The 26,147-nt window shown below is 40.0% G+C and overlaps 1 protein-coding gene and 1 long non-coding RNA gene across 3 annotated transcripts; one reads left to right on the top strand and one right to left on the bottom strand.

The window, feature by feature from the left end:
• LOC125374036 lies at positions 1 to 8,026 on the top strand. The gene is made up of 3 exons (XR_007218494.1): positions 1 to 714; positions 6,654 to 6,745; positions 7,404 to 8,026. It is a non-coding gene; the product is annotated as an uncharacterized LOC125374036 (long non-coding RNA).
• LOC125374035 lies at positions 7,503 to 24,950 on the bottom strand. Of its 2 annotated transcripts, XM_048384732.1 has the most exons (9): positions 24,742 to 24,923; positions 22,783 to 22,907; positions 13,541 to 13,621; positions 13,313 to 13,345; positions 10,865 to 10,924; positions 10,544 to 10,603; positions 9,873 to 9,938; positions 9,414 to 9,602; positions 7,503 to 8,738 (listed from the first exon to the last, which is right to left on the bottom strand). In XM_048384732.1, exons 2-9 carry the CDS (start codon positions 22,802 to 22,804, stop codon positions 8,584 to 8,586), a joined length of 666 nt encoding a protein of 221 aa, XP_048240689.1. In that variant the 5' UTR covers positions 22,805 to 22,907; positions 24,742 to 24,923; the 3' UTR covers positions 7,503 to 8,583. The 2 variants fall into 2 exon arrangements, with proteins under 2 accessions (XP_048240689.1, XP_048240690.1); XM_048384733.1 differs by lacking the exon at positions 9,873 to 9,938 and having other exon boundaries at positions 24,742 to 24,950.
• Between the last annotated feature and the right edge of the window lie 1,197 nt (positions 24,951 to 26,147).

The raw sequence follows: 26,147 nt of genomic DNA, 5'->3' as shown, positions 1-26,147 counted from the left end.
TCTAATAAAGTTCCTGACGTATTTTAGGCCAGGGGTGGACACTCGCATTAATGTGGTGACTCATCATTGCATTAATTTCACGATTTACAGTATTCATGAAGAATATTTTGTATGGGACCAGACGCATGGTGGAATAGAGAAAATTATGAGGATAGACTTACTAAGTATTTTATGATATTCATGCCAGCTCAAAATAAACTTTGATTTATTTTTATGGTATCCACAAGATAAGCAGGATTAAACTAACATCTTAAGATGACATTAAACTGAATTATATTTGCTGTTTACATATCAAAGTTTCCGAAAATGTTACAAATTGTTTAGCCACAGCAAGGCTATTCATTCGTGACATGTTTCATCTGATCTGCTGATTTATTTTCAACACTGTCAAATCTCCTTCCTTGTTTCGAGAGAAGTACTGCGCAGTAAGAGTTGTGAATAATCACTCGACCTCCGGACATGGCACATCGAAACTTGGAGGTCAGGGATCACACCTCCCCTTTCTCCCAGGGAGGGGTGGGGATGTATTCGGGATCTGTTAGTCATCAACCTCGTGTGTGTCAAGAGTTAAGTGCGGAAGATTCAATGTTTAACAACAGCGACGCAGATGGTACTGAATGCAACGGGAACAAATCATTGAAACGTTGCCAGAAAACGACCAAAGGGAAGTCTCACCCCTGCTCGTCCATTGTGTTATAAATCCAGGGTGTCGAGGTGAGTTCTGTGTCTTGTATGTTTGTTGCATGTATTCATGTAGCGGGATGTTTGTTGTGTATTATTGTGAAATATTAAAAATTGAATTTTTGACAACTGTGACACATACATTCCTGAATATTGACGGAACTTCCGTTGAAACAATATCTCATTTCGCGTCTTCAATACACCGGGAATAACGGAAAATCGCTTCATTGTCTTGTAGATTAATGCACTGTAAACGACGACTGATGGCTGGACACTATTATATTTGAACATAAATATCACTTAGATTGGCCTGATCCAGTTTCTATCAACAGATCGTCGCCATATAGCTTGAATATTGCAGGTTGTGGTTTAAAATAACATTCAATCACTCACGTATTTCACATATTCAATGCAAGAGGCTACTACGCGGGTGGTGGGTAGAGAGGGAGAGGTAGGGTGGTGGTTGTTGTTGCGAGACTTGGTTGTGTAACTGGAGGGAGGGTGGGGGGAGAAGGGTAGTGGTGGTTGTTGCGAGACTTGGTTGTGTAGCTGGAGGGAGGGTGGGGGGAGAGGTAGGGTGGTGGTGGTTGTTGCGAGACTTGGTTATGTAGCTGGAGGGAGGGTGGGGGGAGAGGTAGGGTGGTGGCGGTTGTTGCGAGACTTGGTTATGTAGCTGGAGGGAGGGTAGGGGGAGAGGTAGGGTGGTGGTGGTTGTTGCGAGACTTGGTTATGTAGCTGGAGGGAGGGTAGGGGGAGAGGTAGGGTGGTGGCGGTTGTTGCGAGACTTGGTTGTGTAGCTGAAGGGAGGGTGTGGGGAGAGGTAGGTTGGTGGTGGTTGTTGCGAGACTTGGTTATGTAGCTGGAGGGAGGGTAGGGGGAGAGGTAGGGTGGTGGCGGTTGTTGCGAGACTTGGTTATGTAGCTGGAGGGAGGGTAGGGGGAGAGGTAGGGTGGTGGTGGTTGTTGCGAGACTTGGTTATGTAGCTGGAGGGAGGGTAGGGGGAGAGGTAGGGTGGTGGTGGTTGTTGCGAGACTTGGTTATGTAGCTGGAGGGAGGGTAGGGGGAGAGGTAGGGTGGTGGTGGTTGTTGCGAGACTTGGTTATGTAGCTGGAGGGAGGGTAGGGGGAGAGGTAGGGTGGTGGCGGTTGTTGCGAGACTTGGTTGTGTAGCTGAAGGGAGGGTGTGGGGAGAGGTAGGTTGGTGGTGGTTGTTGCGAGACTTGGTTATGTAGCTGGAGGGAGGGTAGGGGGAGAGGTAGGGTGGTGGCGGTTGTTGCGAGACTTGGTTATGTAGCTGGAGGGAGGGTAGGGGGAGAGGTAGGGTGGTGGTGGTTGTTGCGAGACTTGGTTATGTAGCTGGAGGGAGGGTAGGGGGAGAGGTAGGGTGGTGGCGGTTGTTGCGCGACTTGGTTGTGTAGCTGAAGGGAGGGTGTGGGGAGAGGTAGGGTGGTGGCGGTTGTTGCGCGACTTGGTTGTGTAGCTGAAGGGAGGGTGTGGGGAGAGGTAGGGTGGTGGTGGTTGTTGCGAGACTTGGTTGTGTAGCTGAAGGGAGGGTGTGGGGAGAGGTAGGGTGGTGGTGGTTGTTGCGAGACTTGGTTGTGTAGCTGAAGGGAGGGTAGGGGGAGAGGTAGGGTGGTGGCGGTTGTTGCGAGACTTGGTTGTGTAGCTGAAGGGAGGGTGTGGGGAGAGGTAGGGTGGTGGCGGTTGTTGCGCGACTTGGTTATGTAGCTGGAGGGAGGGTAGGGGGAGAGGTAGGGTGGTGGTGGGTGTTGCGAGACTTGGTTATGTAGCTGGAGGGAGGGTAGGGGGAGAGGTAGGGTGGTGGTGGTTGTTGCGAGACTTGGTTATGTAGCTGGAGGGAGGGTAGGGGGAGAGGTAGGGTGGTGGTGGTTGTTGCGAGACTTGGTTATGTAGCTGGAGGGAGGGTAGGGGGAGAGGTAGGGTGGTGGCGGTTGTTGCGAGACTTGGTTATGTAGCTGGAGGGAGGGTAGGGGGAGAGGTAGGGTGGTGGTGGTTGTTGCGAGACTTGGTTATGTAGCTGGAGGGAGGGTAGGGGGAGAGGTAGGGTGGTGGCGGTTGTTGCGCGACTTGGTTGTGTAGCTGAAGGGAGGGTGTGGGGAGAGGTAGGGTGGTGGTGGTTGTTGCGAGACTTGGTTGTGTAGCTGAAGGGAGGGTGTGGGGAGAGGTAGGGTGGTGGCGGTTGTTGCGAGACTTGGTTGTGTAGCTGAAGGGAGGGTGTGGGGAGAGGTAGGGTGGTGGCGGTTGTTGCGCGACTTGGTTGTGTAGCTGAAGGGAGGGTGTGGGGAGAGGTAGGGTGGTGGTGGTTGTTGCGAGACTTGGTTGTGTAGCTGAAGGGAGGGTGTGGGGAGAGGTAGGGTGGTGGTGGTTGTTGCGAGACTTGGTTGTGTAGCTGAAGGGAGGGTGTGGGGAGAGGTAGGGTGGTGGCGGTTGTTGCGCGACTTGGTTGTGTAGCTGAAGGGAGGGTGTGGGGAGAGGTAGGTTGGTGGCGGTTGTTGCGAGACTTGGTTATGTAGCTGAAGGGAGGGTGGGGGGAGAGGTAGGGTGGTGGTGGTTGTTGCGAGACTTGGTTGTGTAGCTGGAGGGAGGGTGGGGGGAGAGGTATTGTTGTGGTGGTTGTTGCGAGACTTGGTTGTGTAGCTGGAGGGAGGGTTTTGGGAGAGGTAGGTTGGTGGTGGTTGTTGAGAGACTTGGTTATGAGCCGGACGGAGGGTGGTGCGAGAAGGGGAGAGGTAGGGTGGTGGTGGTTGTTGCGAGACTTGGTTGTGTAGATTGAGAGAGGGTAGGGGGAGAAGTGGACAGGTAGGGTGTTGGTGGTTGTTGCGAAACTTGGTTGTGTAGGTGGAGGGAGGATGGGGGGAGAAGGGGAGAGGTAGGGTGGTGGTGGTTGTTGCGAGATTTGGTTGTGTAGCCGGAGGGAGGGTGGGGGGAGAAAGGGAGAGGTAGGGTGGTGGTGGTTGTTGCGAGATTTGGTTGTGTAGCTGGAGGGAGGGTGGGGGGAGAAAGGGAGAGGTAGGGTGGTGGTGGTTGTTGCGAGACGTGGTTATGTAGCCGGAGGGAGGGTTGGGGAAGAGGTAGGGTGGTGGTGGTTGTTGCGAGACATGGTTGTGTAGCTGAAGGTTTGTTTCCGGTTACATCAGCTTGTATGTGGAAATGGACTAATCTGACTCTTAGTAAAACAACTGATGCATTCTGTTTGGAAGGACATATGAGTGTTGACAGAAAAGTTTTGAGGTGAGGTGATGTGAAATAGGGTTAAATGTCGCGTTAAATTATCGCGTGTTTGTGTGTGTGGCTGTTCGTACAAGTCCTTATATTTCATAATGCTAACCCACCTATATACCATGCCACAGTTGAACATCAATACCTAACTCAGACACAGTATACTGACTCTGAGACGACCTGTCTTTGTTTTAGCCCCAAAGAGTAAGGCAGGGTAACAACAAGTACTATCTTATAATAACGTCTTTTTGTATGACGCGTCCGGGGATCGAACCCCGTCCCATCCGCTCTCCGGGCGGAAGCTCTACCAATAGACCACGGCAGCGATTAGAAACGTTTGGAGCCTCACAAGGAATTCAATAATGTTTTGCTGCTGACATCACATAACGACCAAGTTGCGTATCCTTGTCAATGAAGTGAATTGTTTGATGGTAATTTTATGGACGTTAAACGACTATTAAGTAGACTCTTTAAAAGGTGAGGTGAAATAGGGTTTGCTTGCACGTCCAATATTATTGCACTTATATTGCGACGTGCTTGCACGTGTGTGTGTGTGTGGCTGCTTGTACTAGTTCGGACTGATGTCGCTTTATAGTGCTATCCCACTGAGATACCATGCCGCAGTTTAACATGAATACCCCACTCAGACACAATATACTCCAAGCCGACCAGTCCTTGTTTTAGCCCCTTAATGCCGAGCGCCAGACAGAGTAACAACAAGTACCATCTTTTAACGTAGTTTGATTTGACACGGCTGGGAATCCCCGAACCGTCCGCTCTCCGGGCGAACGCTCTACCACAAGACCACGGAGGCGGTCCCAATTAAAAAAGATAATTGTTGTGAATAGTATACTCAACAACAAAAGTTCCTGTCACACCACTATATCAGTGTATTTTTCAAACAAGTAAAGTTTGGTTTTCAATATTGTAGTACATGTATGGAATCAAGTCACAAAATCGCAACTGCTACAGAAAAGTATGCATTCCATGCAAAAGTTGACTTTTATGCAAGCCCCATGCATTTCACTACCCAAGAATGGGTATAAAAACATGTGCGTGAACGGGATTCCATATGCATTGTTTAGCATCGTGCTGACAACCACTCAGAAAAACAACAAAATTAAGCAATTATTCAACATTGCGTAATGTCACGCCTGTCCGAAAATGAGCGTCTTCGAGCAATTGGAATTCTTGAAGCAGGATCAAGTCAACGCGATGTTGCAAGACACCTTAATCTTCACGGGTCTCAATAGTACGGATAATCTCTGTTATTTTTGTTGATATTTCAAACGTAGAACATGGGATAGCATGCGTTATTAACATCGCCTTGATCTCACTTTAAGTGGTGAACCACCCACAACACATTTCAATCACACTTACAAACAAGGTACATACAGATGAAGACTAAGTTATTGTGTGCGCTACAAGCTACTGATGATTTGTCAATGGTCTTGAATGTTGATCATAGTCCCATTGGAATACGCAATAAAAACACATTACCCTCTGCGTTCAACATTGGTAAAAGTCATTCGTTGCTGATATGAATGTATTGCTTATTCAGTGGTGAAGTACAAAATTAAAGAGAAATGAATTTCCCTCATATGTACATTAACTGTTTGTGTACATCAATCATTTTTGGGTCATGTTAGGCTTTCAGGGATGATATTTTCACCGAAAGTTGTACTATTCAACCATAACAAATACTGTGCAAATCACAGTAAAGCTCTTATGGTCGTTGTTTACGCTTTGAAATGGTCAACTATTGCCCACTGTTGAATTTCGCTTTTCTCTGTATAAAGAACTCACTGCATACATTGTCCATGTATAGGTTAATTACTGTAATTGGTTATTTGATATTCAGTTGCGTGATATGTCACAGAGGTAAATCTAATTCATAACAACTAATTGTCCCATTTATTTCGCTTCTATCTTTTATATGAAACAAATGCTATAACATGGGGTGATAAACTTCATTGGCAATAGACGTAGCATATAATTGTCCGCATGAACAGTCTACTCGGTTCCAGATATGTTTATTCATTTTGTCAGCATTTAAATCGTTTCATTCCTGGCTCAATGATTCATTTGACGAAATCTTGTTCCCTGTTTTGAATTACCGTCAGATAGTTTCAGACCAATTATAAAATTTCAAGCCCTATGTGTTGCGCATAATTCCGAGATAATTCGAAGTTATACATTCTTGTACGAACACTTATCAAAATTCATTTATACCTAGTACTATTATGTACATATGTATATTAATTCACGTTATAATAATGACTCCCTCTATTCTCGAAACGGTCTTTCTTCTACGACGACCGTAAGTCGGTATGGGAAAACAAAATATTTGTTTAATTGTTCAAAGTTCATAGTCAATGTCATATGATTATAGACAAGGAAGATAAGAAATTAAATATAAAGAGTAGCCACTTTAAATGACAGAAATTCTTTTAGTTAAATTTGCTCATGATTTGGTCTTTTCGTGGTAAATAGCGCCAAAATATTCTTAATTATTTACTTTCATGTCATCACTAATCTCACATAAGGTCAGAAGTTGTACAACGTTTAACAGATATGATTATGACATGTTGTATCCAAACAAATCCAAACAAATCCAAACAAATCCAAGCTTTGAAATATGACCTTGACAAATTTTGGAACGGTCATATTTCCATTTGGAATGGTGGTATTTCCAAGTTTTGGATTGTTTGGAATGGATGATATTTTGTCCAGTGGTGTATCGCTGGACGTCGTGGCAGGATGGTGTGCTCCCTCAACCGGTTGCTGACGGTTCTCCCACTAATTGGTCTCAACCAAGGAATCATGTGAGTTGTTATTATGTCAGTTTGGTTTCGATTTTCCGTCGACGCACCAACCGAATATGGCTGTCTTGTTGACGTCACACGTGGACGACCGGCACGTGTCATGAGTGGTGCCCTGCTCCGGATAACGTCGCCAAAGAGATGATATTGTGTTTCGATGGTTTTTTAATGTCTTGCTTCGTTTTGCGCCATTCCTGTTTGTAACCTACCAACAGCGAATATACGTTGATTTTCAGCAAGTCTTGGCATCACGTAGGCGTTATTAACGGTTAAATAGAAATGTTTTTATGAACACCTGAAAGCTAAACAATCATCGTGTGTTGTTCACGTTAACAACACACGTGTATGAATATCATGCTCCCAACAAACATCCAAATAGTGAGGAGTGCATAAACATGCACCCTCAAATCGTTAATCAAGACCTTAAAGTCGAGGAGATGTCATCATGAACATGTGTTGTAGGATGCATTATCTTATTATAGATAAATTATTTTGTAAAAGTTACTTTATACGATGCACAGTTACTTTTTTTCCGTTAGTACATCAACGTTAATTCGTCTACTGTGATTTCGTACAGGTGGAGCAACGAAGTTATATATACTATTCATACCATCGTTATTATTATGTATCGTATTGTCACTGTTTAGTTGGTTTTATTCAGTTGCAGATGTAACGGCTTTGACTGCTTCAGTAGCTCAAGGAAGGTCCTGAAGTCCACGTTTTCCGCATTTAATGTAAAATGAGAACAGATGGCGGCGGGCAAGTTTACACATTGTACGTTTTATTCTCATAAATTAGCAACAGCAGCAAGAAGGCTAGTAAGCAGCAGCTTTACTGTCCTGCCTGGTAGACTGCATTCGGCAGCCGTGGAGAGCAGGGTATCGTATTTCTGATTCAACGCCAAGACCACGTGACATTGCTCACTTCCGCCTTGCTGAGCGTCATGCTCGCCTTTCTGAGACAACAAGGAGGTGAGGCAAAGTGTCAGGGATATAGTGTTAATGTTGATGCTCCATGACTAACAAAATCTTGACCTTAGGTTTTGACCAGTGGAAAGCAAGATTTGTTTATGTAGTTACATGTCATGTCACTTTTTATTGTATTGTGTAAACAAACATAAAATGCCTCTGAAAATCATTGTTATCTTTCTCCTGCATTGTGTATATCAATTGTTATTTACTTTGCATCAATGACCAAGATTCTTTATCAAAGTATAGAAAAACTTCCTAAAGCATAGAAAATATACTATTGCAGAGATTCATGAATTTTACTGTCAACTGTAGGCCTAATTAGTAAAAAATTACTAACTGGTCAGAAACGTCAAGAAACATGTGAGTGTCTGAGTGGACAGTGAAGTTCAGTAAGTTAATAAACTAAACTTACTATTTCTGTCAGTGCAGTAACCATTTCTATGACGGCGACATAAAAAGACAGCTTTTCCAACTGAATGCACGTTAAACAAGTCTAATTTACCTTTCTTTCATAACTGAATCTTTAGCTTACATAGTCAAGTAAATATAGTTTGTAGAATATCTCGTCTTAGTCTTTTAAAAAATCGATCACACCTTCTTTGCAAATACAAGTTAGCTGTATCATAAGACTTTCTAACGATGTGTCAAGATTGTCATATTTTGTAATGTCCAAACACGTTTGCGTGACGAGCGAACGCTTTAACCACTAGGCTACCCCACCACCCCTACTTCAAAGAGAAAACTAGTATATGGATATAGAAGGCGAATCGCAGCAAACGGCATATAATGGACAGTGCGAAGCAATCGTATTTCTGACAACATCAACTCAATATATGTCCACACACAGTCTTGACTGTGATTAGTATTCCATCAGTTGTCATCTCCCCCACAGCACCAAGAGTAAATACAGCAACACAGTGGGATGCCAATGACACAGAAGACGACCCACATGGGAACACTGAATCCAACAGCGTGAGTGTACAACAGGGAGTCTTTGCAGGTGGACACGTAGATCCACACTGTGCCTGAACATAAAAAAACGTCTGATCATCACCATGCAATGAAAACGAATATATGTCTAAAACGTGTTTTCTTTACTTTTACACAGCATAATCTCTACACTTGTACAAAGCGTTTTCAGTTTAAACAAAATCAGTAAATGCCCCATCGTGTGACTACACTTTCTGTCCATCACTTGATTGTCTGGTTTGTTTACATTCCGTCATCGCATTGCTGGAGGACTGCTGTGCGGTGTCAGGTCACAGACAATTTTTTACATTCAAGTTGTGTGTGTGGCGGATTCTCTCGGAAGACCAAGATATCCTAACCATCTCGTGAACACCTGGTGTCATCACTGATGTTCTGTTATCCACACATAATGTTCATCTCTAGTTTGCCTTCTACGCCCAATGAAGTCGGTTTCGTGGGATAACCGAGACTGGTTTTTCTCTGAAGTTGACGTTTAACAATTTCTTCTTTAGCTTGATCTGGGTTATTAGACTTAACTGTGTGTACAAGAACATTGCTACTGTAACGCCATCTTCTATTTCCGAGTTAAGATATTTTCTGTATTTATTGTATCGTATTACCTGTTGTATCAACCTAACGTCTAAATCAACTTGACCATCAACCTGCTATATTTTCAAAGAAAGGGACAAAGTATAACATGCTTTGTTAATGTCAACTATGTTTTCCATTACCTGTTATTCCCCATCCAATGTTGAATAAAAAAATGATGCAACAGCAGGCCAGCAGGAGTGTCGCCGATACACACTGGCAGCAGTACCACAGGGAACACAGGATGGGGATGGCGACAGAGGTGGCGCCCTGTGTCACCATGTAGATGCCAAGTCTAGTGTCCCCAGGACACAGGTTGTAGTCAAGGATACCTGGTACATAACACGTGTAGTCAAGGACAACTGGTACGTAATACAGTAAGTGTTTAATTAATATTTGCAATAATTAATTTTAATATTCCGTTTATTTTGTTTCCTCAGTTACAATGAATACGAACAAGAGTGCCATGTGATTTTCAGATCAACTTCTCATGGTGGGTGTAAATGACATTAATTCTCTATGTAAGGACACGTAAAAGGTTACTAATAATTAGTGTCTCTCAATGACTTGGATAGTTTGGCAAAATCACGATGCCAGCTTACCAACAACGATCATGGCAACCGGAAGAGATCCAAATATGAGAGAACAAACCCAGATACAAATCTTCTCTGTAAATACAAAATTAGACTTGCTTACCACCATGTATTTGTGATTGTACTTGAATGTGTCCTTTTAGTGTATTTGGGAATTGAGTTGGAAATGATGTTCTTTGGAACATTAACGTTACACCTCTGATATGTTAAAAAAACATGATCATGTGCCATCTTTCCTGCGACAGTTGGTCGGTTGAGTACAAATACGGTTACTGTAATATATACTTTCTCTCTAAACCTCCTTCCAAACATAGTACCTCCTTTAACCATTCAGCTACGCCTACATTGTTTTTTTAACACTCAGCAATATTCCAGCTACATAGCGGCAGTCTGTAAATAATCGTGTCTGGACCAGACAACCCAGTAACTGACTTCTTGAACATCAGTCAATGCAATTGGGATACAATAACACGCAACCTCCAGGGTCACTAAGCTGACCACCAATCCATTTAGTCGCCTTTTACGACATGTATGGGTTGCCTCCGATTGTTGCAAACAGGTTAAACGCAAAACCCAAATTCCAGTATTGTAGTAACATTACCAGCTGCATTTACGTTTGAAACAGTGTCTCACCATGTCCCAGTCGTATTCATTATATAGAATCAAATGTCACCCATTACTTGACAAGGAGATTTCATCGCCGTCATCCTCTGTGTAGCTGGTGGATGCTGCTGTTTCGCCTGTGTACAGAGTATATACTTGTTCTAAGTTACTGAGATTCATCCTCAGAATAGATATAACAACCAAGTAAATGCAAAAAGCTCTGAAATAAATAAGACAATCATTGGCATTCTTTCTCTGAGGCAATTTAACGTGAAGTACTTGACATATTCTGTTTCTGTGGATGTCTTCAGATACGGCGTTCAGCCAAAGGCACCCCCTCAGATCTGATGAAACAATGTTTAACCTTACACATCCTTACAGAATAACAGAATACTCACCGTGTCCCGTTATGGCAAATACACTTGAGACTTGCCCAACAACTTGGCGGGTCCGTGCACCTATAAAGGAAGTAGTAGTAGCATGTGAGACACAGACAGGCGAAGCAGGGATTGTAAATTCCTTGTCAGCTGTAATTTCCGGCTGTGGCAAGTAGGAAGCACACCCAGCCCTTAGTTAGCTCACCTGACGTGTTATTTCGTGAACGTTAAGTAAACACTGAGTAAACGTTAGTTTCATATATCTAATCTGTGTTTTTGTGCAATGTTTTGCAAGTTATTTTTGCATATGCGTGTAAATATACGTACGTGGGTATAGTTGTCATGTGAACACGTATACTCGTGTGTATTTTTACACCAGGAGCGAATCTTCACTGTGTCTGGAGCAGGTCACATTTGCACTGTATGGATTTGTTGTCAAATGAACTTTTATGCCAACCTCAGGGGATGAGGTAATTAATTTATCTGTTCGGTTTGCCAACACCAAACAAACTGGCAACAGTTCTGTATTCAGAACACTATTATTATACCTTATCAACACACCTTGGTAACATTTCATGTGAACGCATGTCAACATTTGTGCAAAAAAAACATACGTGAGTAAATGTTGTGCATGTTAAAGGGGTATTAGTCAGCTTTGTCAATCAATTATAAAGCAGCACCTGCATTTTATAACTTTTTAGATACAATCGAGCATGCTCTCTCTCCAAAGACTTCAAAGAGCAGGCATGTCAGTAGTTGATAATGTGACAGGGTCTTAGGCCATCTGGGCTACGATTACAGGCAGCCATATCATGCAACCTGACCACCACGAAGCCGGCTGCAAGTTAAGGCAAGTAGAAGCCTTGATAAGTACTTACATAATTATCACAAACCACATGTTTTGTGTCTCTACAAATGAAACATGTTTCGTTTTGATATAAAATATGCTGCTGTGAACTTCAAGCCTTATCTTCAGCAATAATTGGTACATGTAGTCATGCACATACTTTCCTCGATGTATTGAAAGTATTGAAGGTTTATTGGTTTATATATCTTTAAGGATAGTTCAATGCCTCTCATCCAGTCAGTAAAACAAAATCATATGTAAAGGTTGCATGTGATATTAACACAACTGACATATAAAAAAGAAAAGGAAAACGAAAAGGAAGAATTTCGTTCCTTAGGTGAGGCGAGGCCTGACGAGCCTAACCGTAACATGGGGCAGGTGTAAACTGAGAAGAGGAAGATAATAGCAGCAGGCAAGAAAAAAATTGGCTCGTTGCCAACAGCTTGTTGTTAAAATCTATAGCACTCGACTGTATTACTTGCAAATGTGTAAACCTTTCACAAGCCCATTTGTTTCAAGGCTGCATATTCACACACTGCCGGATTTAGAAGATAAGTAGACTCTTATGCACTCCCCACCCCATCCCGTCTTCACAGAATACATCTGTCATGCATTACACGAAAATATAATGGCCCTTCATTCTTATTAAACTGTGACCTAACTAAGACTGTTAAAGCTGGGGTGGCACTGGGGACCTAGTCAGCCTTGGCTGGTTGCACTTCTAGGTTCTGACAACCAAAAAACCCTGGTCCTGCAGTCAGGGACAATACGAAATTGCCAAGATGAATGAGTATGGATGGCTTCTCACCAGTACCTTTGCAGCACCAATTCCTTATTCCAGACTAAGACTCAGCAAAAGGTGTCCCGGAGACACCCCTGTCCAAGCGCTGGCACCAGCTGGACCTGATCATCACAAGACAGCGCCACCTCAGTAACATGCACAATTTGTACATCGGTGCCATCAGACACAGACCATTCCTTGGTCTACTGCAGAATTAGCTTCCAGCCAAAGAAGCCCAACACTAAGTTGTTGGGAAAGACCCGTATCGACCTCACATCCAAATGTTCTGTATGATTATCTGGTTACAGTATCTCCCCATGGAGCAGGGGGAAAAAACGTTTTGGGTCAAAGACGACTGCTGCGAGCTCTTCCCTGTCATGGAGGAAAGGGGCACTAATAGAATTCAAATGCTTACCCTGAAATCTCTCAGAACAGTCGAAACAAATTACAGAAAATAGCAATAATATGCGCAAAAAAATTACTTGCTGTATGTCTGCAAGGGCATTCAATTATCAACTGATGATAGATAAGATAAGACGAACATGATGGACCACCGGTCTGTCACGGAGCATTTGCCCTTCAGTGTGTGTGTGTGTGAGTTATCAACAAGACAGGTATAACCACTGTGCTCTTATACATGTCCTCATTATCTCACAGGTACAAAGTCATAGTCTGGCAAAATCTTCATGGGTTTGTTTCATTACGAGACAAGGGCGGAATTGTTTCATGAAAACTGTGAACAGCGTAAACTTCTGATATAACCTTTGAACGTAACACTAAGATACCGTTCAACTAGACATCTGAACTGAGAGTTTAAGTATTACTCAAGATATATACTCACGAATCACCCTCAGAGAGAAATTCCCCTGGTCATCTGAAACGAATTAAAACTGTTTCATCAATCACGTCATTCTTACACCTTAGATGTAAAGCGAAAAGCTATTCAAGCAATGTGACACAAAAGGAACCTTGTGATCAAATGAAGGAAGTGACCCTGTACACAGAAATGTGACAACAAATAACACCCGTTCCAGGATAACAGTAGAGGCATATTACAGCTTAGTCTCACCTAGCTCGGCGGCAGTCAGGGTAACTTCTCTGGACACACTCACTTGTCCATCAGAGGAGACGTGGACTCCACTTTGACCCTCTGTGCAGAAACAAAACAATGTTACATAGCTTGGATATAGTACTAGGGATCTGTTGTTTCCATGGCATGTTGCAGGTAATGTTTTAACATTTTCGTCTTCTGTCACATGACCTATATGTCTGAATACACATTTACTGAGGTCGAAAACATGGAAATTTAGTGCTATTATATATTACATCTACCCATCACAGACATCACAACATCTACGAGAGCTGTTTGATAAGTTCTCACGTAGAAGAAATTGTGTATCAGTGAAATATTTTGTTGTGGACATGACATGTTGTCCACAAAACTGTGAGTCAATGAAGTAAACGGTTTTGCTGCAAAGAGTCAGTAAAATAAACAGTGGTATATTACATTTGGAAAATGGACAAACTTGAGGAACGTGCATTAATCAAGTACTTGCAAAAAAAGGGCATGACACCAAAAGCCATCCATGTTCCAGGCACAACATGACATGGATAATCAGTGTTTTCACCATAAACGTAAAAATGAAGGGGTGATTGCCCATTCTCAGTTCCAGGGAGGGGGATTTCCATTCAACCTGTATGGAAGTCACAGCTATCATCCCAGATGTGTTTTTCCACACCTTCATGTCAACACTTAAATAATCGCCACGCCTTCTTGCCCTTCCATTGTCCAACAGCCCTTTGGAAATCAAAGTTATCATATGTGACACCCTGAATTTGGATAAGCATGAGTGTATTCACAGTCTGGGAAGTGAGTCCGTTTCTGACAGATGTGTGGATAGCGTTCTGAATTGATCATTCCTGCTCCCAGTCACCATGAAGGGGCATAAGCATAGCAAGCTTTGCCAACTTCAATATGTTTGGAAACTGATCCTTGTGAATGTAATTCATAATTCTCCAGAGTTCATGTGTATTATCTCCAGGATACGTCTGTTCCAAAATAACATCTTGTGCCAAACCAAAAATTTTGTCAAACATGCATTCCTATCTACATTGGCCTTATGTGATGTGTCCTTCAACTTTCTGTCATTGCTCGAATTTTAATGGCATCAGTACCATAGTCAGCCCTCTCATCTCTGGTAAAACTGTTTAAGTCCAAGTACTTGAAAACATGTTGCCACAACAGTGTTGTCAAACGAACATCCTCTCCTGATTTGTAATTCAAGATTTTCTGACTTGTTGAAATTCTTCTAACTGTTTTGAAAGTTTTTTCATCTTGTGCAGTGAGTTCAACTCCATGAAGAGAAAGTTTTCGTCTGCATGCAATCTCAAACGGAACTGATTCTGGTCATACACAGATCGACGTTTCTAAATATATCACAGGGATTTCCTAGAATTCATTCACATTCGTTTTCGTAGTAAGTCATGAGTATGACAGACTTTGCAATTTCCTTACAAACGACAATCTACTTTGTGATTTATTGCAAGCAATTAGTAGTTCCAATCACAAGAAAAAATACCCATATATACAAAATATACAATTTTGTATATTTGGTATTTCCAAAATATACACTTTTGTATAGTTGGTATTTCGAAAACTATACAATTTTGTATATATGGATAGATTTTACCACTGCTTCATTGAATTTTTTGAACTCATAAGAGGTTTTCTTTGGGTTTAAAAACTAATGTTACCGAACAGTATTTTTGCACGTGACAATAACACGTTAATACTATTTCATTATGGCAACTATATTTGGAGTGTTATGAAATAATTTTTATTTCTTGATGTTGACAGCATTTTACATAAGAAATAGAACATTTGTGCAGATTTTAGTAACAGATAATGTAAATAATACCGCTGTCTTAATTAGATTGCGGTTTGAAAAAGCACTGTTTGTATAACGAAAGGCTGCTGCTGTTTTAATTAGGTCGGAGTTAGAAAAGCACTGTTTGTTTAACAAAAGGCTGCCGCTGTATAAACTTAATTGGGGTTAGAAAAGCACTGTTTGTATGGGGAAAGGCTGCCGCTGTCTTAACTAAATCGGGGTTAGAAAAAACACTGTTTGTATAGCGAATGATAGACGCTGTCTTAAATAAATCGGGGTTAGAAAAGCACTGGTTGTATAACGAGAGGCTGTCGCTGTCTAAACTAGAATAACCACTAAACGGAATAGCAAGAGAGTAGCCTTTTAGCGATTGTCACGATCATTGCAAAATAATAGATAAAAAATCCATTAATTTAAAATTGTACAAGGAAACATATATAGGAAACACATCGTTGGAATAAATTCCTATTATATTATGTTCACGACATTAGTTCTGGAGTTTTCAAAGTAAAATTTAATATATATGTTTCTGTGATTTCATGTAATGGTGATTCTTAATATGAAATATTGGTTGATATTGTTTGTCAAACAGTTGTACACACCATCGATTGCGATACTTCTACTTAAGGATGTTTGTTTAGTCAATTGGCATGCGTTCATTGTAAACAAGGATCATTAGTGTGAAAGGATTACTAAGTTTGTCATCCAGTATAATGCACTTCCACGAATAGCATAATTAGAACAGAGTTTGTAATTAGGTACATCCGGACTCCAGTTAATCAAGGCAGCTACATCAGTTGAGAGTGTGAGTTAGTGGAATTTAAAAAAATAACCGAACGCCTGTCGCAAAAATGCATTCGAACATTGAACACGCACAATCGCAGATTTCTATGGTACATTTGAGGGTGAACGTGAACGAAGCCGTGCAGGATGCCTAACAGCGATTTGTCTTCAGAACACACAGTGAGCTCAGGTGAGTTTATTAATGATGATATTTTTATTCATTCATAGATATGGCGATCATGAGCGCTGACACTATATGTGTTCGCAATAGAACATTTGGAAGACTAGACACATATTGATTCACTATATGACTACATCAAATCCAGTATTTGTTTAATGCAACAGGTTTAAAGCATTCAAAATTGTGCATTATTATAAAATAAAATGTGTGTCGCTTCGTCTCCCATGTAAAATACATTAATTATTTGTTTTAAATATAATTTAATATTACTATGAGTTTTACATTATAACTAAAATTATGGAGTCTTGCATGTCGAGCCAACAAACTATTGTACATATTATTCACATTGGAATTTCTGTTTACTGTGTTTGTGGTGGGGTCCAGACAAAGGGACAATTCCAAATACTACTGCGTAAAATATTAATGCTGATTTGGAGAAAATTACCAAATGGATGAAAGTAAGTAAAATTGAATCCAGAGAAAACAGAAGCTTTCTACTCACGTTAAATTAAAGTCTTCCCAAGTGCAAAACCTAATCTTAAAATGAAAGGAATTAATATTTATGACTTTGGGAATAATATTTCAGTCAGATTCTGATATTGACGAGTTAAAAAGGAAATCCCTATGATTAATTGCCTTAGAAGTCTTAGATACCTTTCTGGTGTCCACCACCGTAAACCATACTCACTCACTCAGTTAAATAACTCCTTTCACATAAATCGTTAGAAGTTATGAACAAGCATATAATGCCCATATTTGGGATAATTGTACCAAGAACAAGAATTAATCCTAGAATGTTTCCACTAAGATTCATTCCGGACGCTGAAATATTGCCGATGAGACGTTAAATTTTAACTCACTCACTTAATACAGACTATACGGACTATTTGTGGGGCGATAAGGGGTACAGGCCACGAGAAAATATATAGAGAAACTAACACAGCCATTACACCTTTTTACAAGATGGAAAACATCTTTGCTGTTAGTAATTACATTTATAGAAATCAAACCAATATACAGGCTATATGTTGTGGAAGAGAATGCTTTGCCAAGTTATTCCTACCTGATACCATTAATAATTTGAATAGTCATCTGATATAGAGGATTATTAAACTTGGACAGTGTGACTTATATACAGTTAAGCCATGATACCAGATTTTGTCACATAATCCTTTATCGCCTCGGACTCGGTTGTAGTGATTTAAACTTCCATCGGCTTAAAAGACAATATATTAAGAAACGATTCGCCTTTCTATTCTAAAGGCTAAGTGAGTTTATATTCAGTGGTTTATGGGAAACAATTTGTCAATTTAGCTATTTTGAAATCGGTCCATGTACATCCTACGTTCGGGTGAATTTGCACTAATGTTATAACTTAAGAATTAATTCATATTTTAAGACATGTATTAAGTATTTAACAGTTAAATAGCTTTTCTTAGTAATTGAACACCTTTCCATCGACCGCACCAAACTGTTGACCAATCGTTTTTCATGTATTCTACGTCAAATAAGATCAGAACACGTGTATAATTACAACATCCCCAGGATACCAATAACAACGAAATGTACAAATTAACAAACATGACCAACATTATTATTTCATGATAATGTAGGTGTCATGCATGTAATTATAGCTATTTAAACATATGTTTAATTATTCAGTTTGTGAAGTCGGTCATAAATACAAGAAACAGTTGATTCTGAAATTCTTTAATCATGTACTTTTAAGTATATTTTCCCGATATTATGTTATCCCCAAAAGGGCAATTATATTCATGTTATATTTATCAGTCAATTTTTTAATACGAATTACGTAACATTTATGCTACTTTGATTTTTTAAGACCAATGTTGTTGTTACAGATTCAGGGACCGACTAGGTTCATTACATGTCATAAAAGTGCCGGGACATAATGTGGTGGCAATACATTCTCTAATTAACACCTGTCACAAAGGGACGGGCCATTTGGGTTTGTCCTCAGGGAATGTGTTATGCAATTTGTGTATTCACGAAATAACATTCAACAAGTCGGGTGATTAAGGATTGATGCATTTGTACTTCATATAAATAAATGAATTACATTATTTTCTTAATCGTGTCCGAAATACGCATAATGTCGGAAAGCGCAGGTTGAATCCCCAAATACTGACTTCGTTCCTAAATAAATCACAACCCTCACTTATAATTGTATCACTGTATCACTTTAAATTTTAATGATGTAAATCACGTATCTGTCACTTTTTAATGTAGAATACGTCAGTCACTCAACCAGTTCCACTATTATTTTCCCAAAAGATCATAGATTAAAAACAGTTATCAAGATTTAATTTCCATATCGTTAGAAATTTTTAATCTTAACATTGAAACATCTTCATGTATTATTCTGTATTGAATGACATTAGATATATGCTCCTATACCGCCGCTGGTGTCTTAATTTGCGAGAATTAAACATTTAGTTTGCATCCAACCATGCGCGTCCCAAATTATACAGCGTCAAGCTTTCAGAGCTCCAAATAAGTTTTCCAAAGTAGAAATTAAGCAAAATGAATATTTATCAAGTTTCCTTTTGCTAGAACATATGCATGCTGTTATGGTTTTCAAAAAAAAAATCTTCGTTCTCTCTGTTGTTAACAATATTAAAACAACAAGTACTATAAAATATAATACGGAAATATATTACATATCATTTACGCATCCGGCTGCTCACAAAACAATGCTATTAAATTTGTGTCCCAGGGACTGAATACCAATTAGACCAAGCCAGCTCTACAGATACTGACTCTCTCAAAGACAGCAAGCTACATTATACAGTTAATTGAAAACTGTAATCTCAAACATATCTAATGCTACTTCAAAGCTTTATCATATACTTAGCAGTTGAATATTCTGTAAAATTGAAATTAATCCTCTATTAGTTTACAGTGACGATTCTTGCAGGCTATATAATGCAGGCACGGCCCCTTATGTATCATTCAATCTTTATCTTTCTCACTTTCTTATAAAGGCATAATGATCGATAATCTCTTCTGTTGCAGTGTGAAATGTTAATTTATTGTGAGTAAGGCTAATCCCTTTCTCCAGGCATAAATTGATCACTCACCAACAACTGACAAGGGATTACTCCTCGTTAAGGCAATACTAAGTGATACAATATACTGCAGATTAATTAACTAATTAAGGGTTAAATGAGATTGTTTACTCAGAGTGTGATGTAATCCGTTTGATGTTGAATCTTCAAAAAGGGTAAGCATACCCAACACTACCAGTAGCACCTGGCATTCCCAAATAGTGTTGTTCTAATACATCAAGCTATAATACTGACACGTTGCTTAAGGGTTATCGGAATAAATTTGAATTTGAGTTTCACATATTCTCCTCCATTGCTCATGAGCATATACATGGATATACATACATATGCATTATAAATTTGAAATGCAATTGTAAATAAAGTTGTTGTTTTTCTTCAGAAGAGTCGTAACCGAGTCCTCGGGATACGCCATCGCAACCTTCCCGTCCAGAAGAAACAGAGGTACGAGGGCGCATTAAAGATAGCTCAGTTGATGCCCTCCGAGGAAAGTAACTATGACGAAGACGGCATAAAGATTATTTTACAGTACGACCAAAGAACTGCGAGTCGACGGAACTGCAGATGGCGAAGAGGCTCGCAGATGAGACATACATTAAGAAGCTGGACAGTACAGCAGCTTTCCCTAAGGCAAGACGTGTCCGTTGACCACCATCCAAAAACCCATTCCCTGACATGAAGAAGGATATGTCATGGGTCAATACCGAGTATGGAATCCCGTGGTGTGGTATGGTGTGGTGTGGTGTGTTTAACGTAATATATGTGGGTGGGTTAGTGACTGAATTTGCGGATGTGTGTGTTCGTTGTACTTCTATGGGGGGTGGGGTGGGTGATGGGTATTTTGTCTCAAAAGCCAAAATGGTTGGTTGTTTAAATAGTGACACTTTAATAAACTATTCTTCTTCTTCTTCTTTTTGTTCATTGTCAAGATGCTGTGTATTACTTCCCAGACTGATGACATGTGTTATCATTTTTTATCTTCAAATATCACGATGTGCCCACTGATACCGTCATTATGTTGATTGCCTGATTGTTTAGAACTATCAGTCGCGATGTGTTATATGATTGCTTTGTATAACATCGGCATGCTGTTCACTTTCATTGGGACTGGATGCTTTGCACAATAGCGATAGTATCTCACTGTTAATTATTTTTTTATCATTTGCATTTACATAAGTAAAGAACATATCAATTTAATCTGAATACGTCAATGTGTCAATTTCTTGTTCTAAAAAGTACAGGTATAAGTATTCATATTCGACTTCTTATCATTTGTATTTGTAAGAATTTTTTAAAATTTTCTTGCGCCTGTTGTACATTTCATTTATGGTCGTAGTTTGTTGACTTTGCTAACAATATTAGACTGAGCCCCAAGAAATGTTTTGAACATTTGATTGCATTTTAAGCAATTTTGTGCCGTCTGGACAATATTCATACCAACAAATGTAGCAGTGGCAAAAGTAAAAAAAAACAAAGATGGCGGATGTAAAATTTCGGAGTTAAATCAGTACTTTTAAAAAATCGGGAATAGTTTCTGCACACCCGGCCACCTGGGTTCCAGCCACTAATGCCTAAGTCAACTTTTGCCTACAAATAAATAAAACAGTGTGGAATAAATCCTACACAATGAAAACAACATGCCCATGCTAGGAATGAACTCTTTGAAATGTCTTTGAAATCATCAAATATCTGCTGGTGTATATACTATAAGAACTAATGCAATGATGCAGAAATGATGCACTGATAGTAGGTGTCGCTGAAAATCACTGGTGCATGACTTTGTTTATTGTAAGCCGTAGGCATTAGTGGACGAGGACGCCACCTGGGAGCAATACTGCCACAAACGTGCAATGTCCCTTTCCCCATGTTGAAGCATATTGAGAAAAGCATACCTTTGTACTTATTATCTTTTGTAAAACATAAAACATTAATACAACATATATCCCCGTGTTATGGGTTTTCGGACGCTGAATAAACATTCATAGTTTTTTCACATGAACAACTGTAAAACATCTCATTCACTTATAAAAGACAACTTAATCATAAAAAAAGTCATAATTGGATTATTAACAATTTCTGTGTGACGCCTCACCCCCCCCCCCCCCCCCCCCGCCGTTATAGTGCAAGTATTCAGGATAGAAAACGTATGATGTCCGGAAATGATCCCATGATTGTGTGATGAATAATAATAAAGGCATGTTTGATGCTGAAAACTCGAAAACAGGACAATCCGCAACGGTTGTCCGGCAACACGATATTTTCGGAGTATTTTAAAAAATATATCTTTCATTATATTTTGAAGAGGATTTTTCCAAGGACTGCCGTTTTTAAAAAAACGCGATTTTCCGCGTTCCGCCTAGATTTGACATTATAACAATGTTTTCCCTACAATTAAACCGACACCTCAGAACAAACCAAATTCAACACTTTAAATTAATAATAAAATAGTTTTCATCCTCTGTGCAATCCACACTGTTGGCTAATCTGCCATGTGCACGAGAGCATGTTACAAATCACATCGCGGCCTCCCCGTACAAACGAATCCAAGCTCAGCACAAATTGATTTCAACACTTTCAAAACAGAAGTCACCTGCAATCACCCCCGACAGCTAATCCTCTCTGTGCATTTGACCTTAAAGTCTACTCATATACCAAGCACCGCGCCAGGAAAAGTACCAGACGCCTCAATTGCTTACCCGTCAATATCATTGCAAGGAGAGTATGTACTCCCGCTAACAGTGTGGAGTACTAATTAAACATTCCAGTAATGTTACCCGCCACTATATCAGTTTTTTGTAACTTCTGATACTATTTTGCACATACAAAACAATTATAGAGCAATACATAGCAATTATCCTCCTTTACCAACATATACAAAGAAACACAGTGCTCAACACTTCAATTTGCACATATATAATAATTATACACAAATACATCATTTTTTTGCAGTGAATAAATCGACATATTGCACACTATCGCTGCAACTATCGTAAGTCACATAGTTCAACCTGGACTTATGACAGTCGTAGAGCTCTGATCGCTTTGTGAAACAAGGCGCAGAATGTATCGATCAAAAGCCGTATCCGTCAGGCAGACACATACCAAACAAAGTACACTTAGATTGAACTGCAGCATCCTTCCTTTGAACATGTGCTTTATAATTTGAATAAATAACGCTTCGCAAAATATAAGCAGTTTTAAGGGTCATGACAAGGACCTCACAACCATATCATACTTTAAACGAGTCTACAATAACACAAAACACCGAATGATTGTATTGTGCCGCCAGCCTGGGCCATGAAATGTTGAACATGTATAAAGATATCAGTGTAATTTGCAACATCTACGACTAATGACAATGAACTGGACTTACGTGTAGCAACAACAGCACTCATCCTTTTAGGATTGGTCTGAGCAGTGTTTACTCTTCAGGTTGCTTCTTGTTTGTGAGGAAGGTGAAGGTGTCACAATACACTCAACAAGGACGGTAGACAGGCGCTGGCATATATATAACACAATGCACTAGTGTTTGTATGAACAGCTACCTGCTATAAAAAGATCCACGCATTTATGGATATACACTGTGAGCACACTCCTTTACATTCCTAGGTATCTATACATTCTGTCCTTTGTAATACAACTTAAGGTTCGCCTGCAGATATCAGTATTTTTTAATCGGTTTAATGCATTATTTGTTTTAAATTTGACTCTTGCTTATATAATACATGACATGAAACAGTGTCGTTCGTGTACGCCATAAATTATGTTTGACCCATTTACAAACAATGCCCACTTCCTAGAAATGAGATATTGTGGGGAACGAAGTCTAGGAATAACTCACACGTCACGGTGTGTGCGTTTGAAGAAAAATGTTTGTGTGAGGCAATGCAGACAATGAGGCAGTATCTGTGCGGCTAAGCATGGACCACATACATCTTTGCTTATCCAAATATTAGTTAAAGAGGGCAGTCAGCCAGTTTTATTATCGTTTGGTGTAGTCAAACTGAAGTGAAAATATGAGCCCTATTTTGACACCTGGAAATAGCATAGACAACAATAGGCTGTAATCACACGGTGTGTGCAGGTTGTCACATGCTTACGGTGAGTCACAAGTTTGTTATTTGCAATCAACAAGTAAAGTAAGTGGACGTTATATTCAAAACGTCAGCGATCATTCTTTCCAAATATCGCTTAATAACAGAATGAGGCTTACATTATCAATTCTTTCTTTCATACAGGTGTAGGCCATTGGCCCCATTATACACTATCTAATACAGAATACAATTTAGTCCGGTAATAAATTATGACACTACATCGAATTTGCAGATTATAATACTATAAGTTTCCTAACTGTCATTGCATGATAGATAAAGGTAGGTAAATTTAGTAAAACATGTTTAATTTGAGGAAGGCATGAGTATATTCAATTTTCACAGTGATGGATGGACATAATATTTCTGGAGTAAGAACATTTGAAGGAGATCTTTATACACATTGCAGATTAACAGCAAATGGTACTCTGTCTCTTCACAGCCCAGACTACAAACGTTGCATAGTCTTTGTTCTCTGGGTACGTGTACATATCTACCTGTCTGAATTTCCTAGTTTTGAGGCGTCAATAGATTGTAAAGAGTCTAAGATGGATTGTGTAACATCATCAAAATTCATATGATCAATACAAAGATCTCGAGTACAGAATCAAGTAAAGTTTTAAAGAATGTATACCATTGCTTCATACAAATATAAGGCTTAAGATTGACAGTACCTGCTGATAAGCGATTCAATGATGACCAAAACACTTAACTATCGAACAAGTAATTCAGTATGTTACATTGAATATTATTCTGATCAGTTGTCCTCTTGTCACGAAGTATTTGTCTGTGTCTATGTCTCACGCTCATATAACCAGCTCATGATTTTCTTTATATAATCTAAATGCCTTCAATAATCTAAATCTCGGTAATAGCAGCATACCTTATAAAACCATGGATGCTTAAAAGCAACACTAAATCTACTACTTTTCATACAATCTGAAGCAGAACACATTATATCGGTACATAACTGTACGACCCGTGAAGATCTTCAGCAGCCCATGCTTGCCGTAAAAGGCGACTATGCATGTCGTAAGAGGCGACTAACGAGATCGGGTGGTCAGGCTCGCTGACTTGGTTGATGTATGTCATCATGACCCAAATCCGTGAATCGATGCTTATGATGTTAATTAATGGATTGTGTGGTCCACACTCAATTATTTACAGACCGTATTTCAGCTTGAATATTACTGAGTGTGGCGTTAAACAAAAAACAAACAAACAAACAAACATATCTGTACCGTTTCATCCAGTGAAATCGAGTAGATTAATTCAGTACACGTATCAAGCCTCATCCAGTGAGGGTAACCAGTCTCTTAACACAGCTGCCCTGTCCTCGCTCCACACATAAGGGTAACTGTCACATGGTCCACGTATATCACGGCGCGATATGGTCACGTGAGTGAACGATACAACTGAGTGGCATGTGTGCAGATTCTGGCTGAGAGCCAGTGTCAAAGTCTGCACCCAATGATAGCAAGACCGGCGAGGAGATAATATAACCAAGCACACTTGCTCCACTGTGACGTATAAATGTGAAAATCTCCATCCCGACGTCGGTACACAGCGACCATTATGAACAACTTCAAAGCATACCTGTTGACCAGTTTATCACAGGAGGACCGTTTACCATTCACACTGTCACATAATTCTGAAAACTCTTTCATTCCGAGTCAATGTCATCCTCAACCTTGTCTGGCAATGATCCTGTTCGCCCGTTGAACTCGCCACCAAGTAGGATATGAAGCTATTTAGTAGGCATTACTTAAGTTGACGGATGACAAAGTAGGCACAATTTATGGATAACAACTATTTTAATACTGTAAAGGCGACGTTTCGGTATAGATTCTTATACGTATCTATATCGTTACAACCGTATAAGGATCTATTCCGAAACGCCGCCTTCAAGTATCAAAGAAGTTGTTATCCATAAATTGTGCCTACTTTGTAGGATATAAAGATCACTAAACTTTTGTGTCAAATCTAGCAGTGTTCAAGCAATAAACTAATACCACATGTTGTTGTCTCAGTGCCATCCCATGTTGATCCATCGGGATGGATGGATACACATGCGACAAACACATCTTTTTCCACGCCAAAGAAGTTCTTGTTGAGGATATTATTACATTATCATCAACGGGTGTTTCCACACAATACTCCTCACTGGCAGCTGTAACACTGACGTGCAGAAAGTGAATATCATCATGACGTATTTGGGTAACGCGTTACTTTTAGTCTGTGAGCCTTTTTCTATTGCTGGATTGGTTCCTTTACATGCAAGACATTCAGTAGAACAATACATCACTCGTACATAATATTATCAGACATCGATTACAGCCGCCTTTTAATATTATGTCCTCAAATTTGTTATTGTAACATGGAATATGTTTGTAGAGGTACTGACATGTTCATGTGTGGACATATTTTTATTTATTCTGTCCTTTCGTGCTTCTAGCATTATTCAGCTATTTTATCTAAATCTTTTGTTAAGAGCAATAATTCACATGTACCTTAGCCATGCAAGTTCACTGGTCTTTGTTTATTTATTTATTTATTTTCTCGTACAAAAGGTAGGCCAGCGCTTAATGTTAGTCACCCAATTAGATTTGCCATTCGAAGCTTCAAGAAGCAACATATAGTAACTTTT

Source organism: Haliotis rufescens, unplaced genomic scaffold (assembly GCF_023055435.1).
Source record: "Haliotis rufescens isolate VD_foot unplaced genomic scaffold, xgHalRufe1.0.p SCAF_50, whole genome shotgun sequence".
Taxonomy (NCBI): Eukaryota; Metazoa; Mollusca; class Gastropoda; order Lepetellida; family Haliotidae; genus Haliotis; species Haliotis rufescens.
Note: the sequence above shows the minus strand (reverse complement) of the source record. Positions and strands in the feature narration are given on the sequence as shown.

What these genes read in the sequence shown, in the direction of transcription:
- LOC125374035 (XM_048384732.1), bottom strand. Translation starts at nt 22,804, where the DNA reads ATGAGTGCTGTTGTTGCTACAC. An exon ending in GAGTGCTGTTGTTGCTACAC is followed by an intron (nt 13,622 to 22,782) that starts GTAAGTCCAGTT and finishes GTTTCTGCACAG; the next exon opens with AGGGTCAAAGTGGAGTCCAC. An exon ending in CCTGACTGCCGCCGAGCTAG is followed by an intron (nt 13,346 to 13,540) that starts GTGAGACTAAGC and finishes AATTCGTTTCAG; the next exon opens with ATGACCAGGGGAATTTCTCT.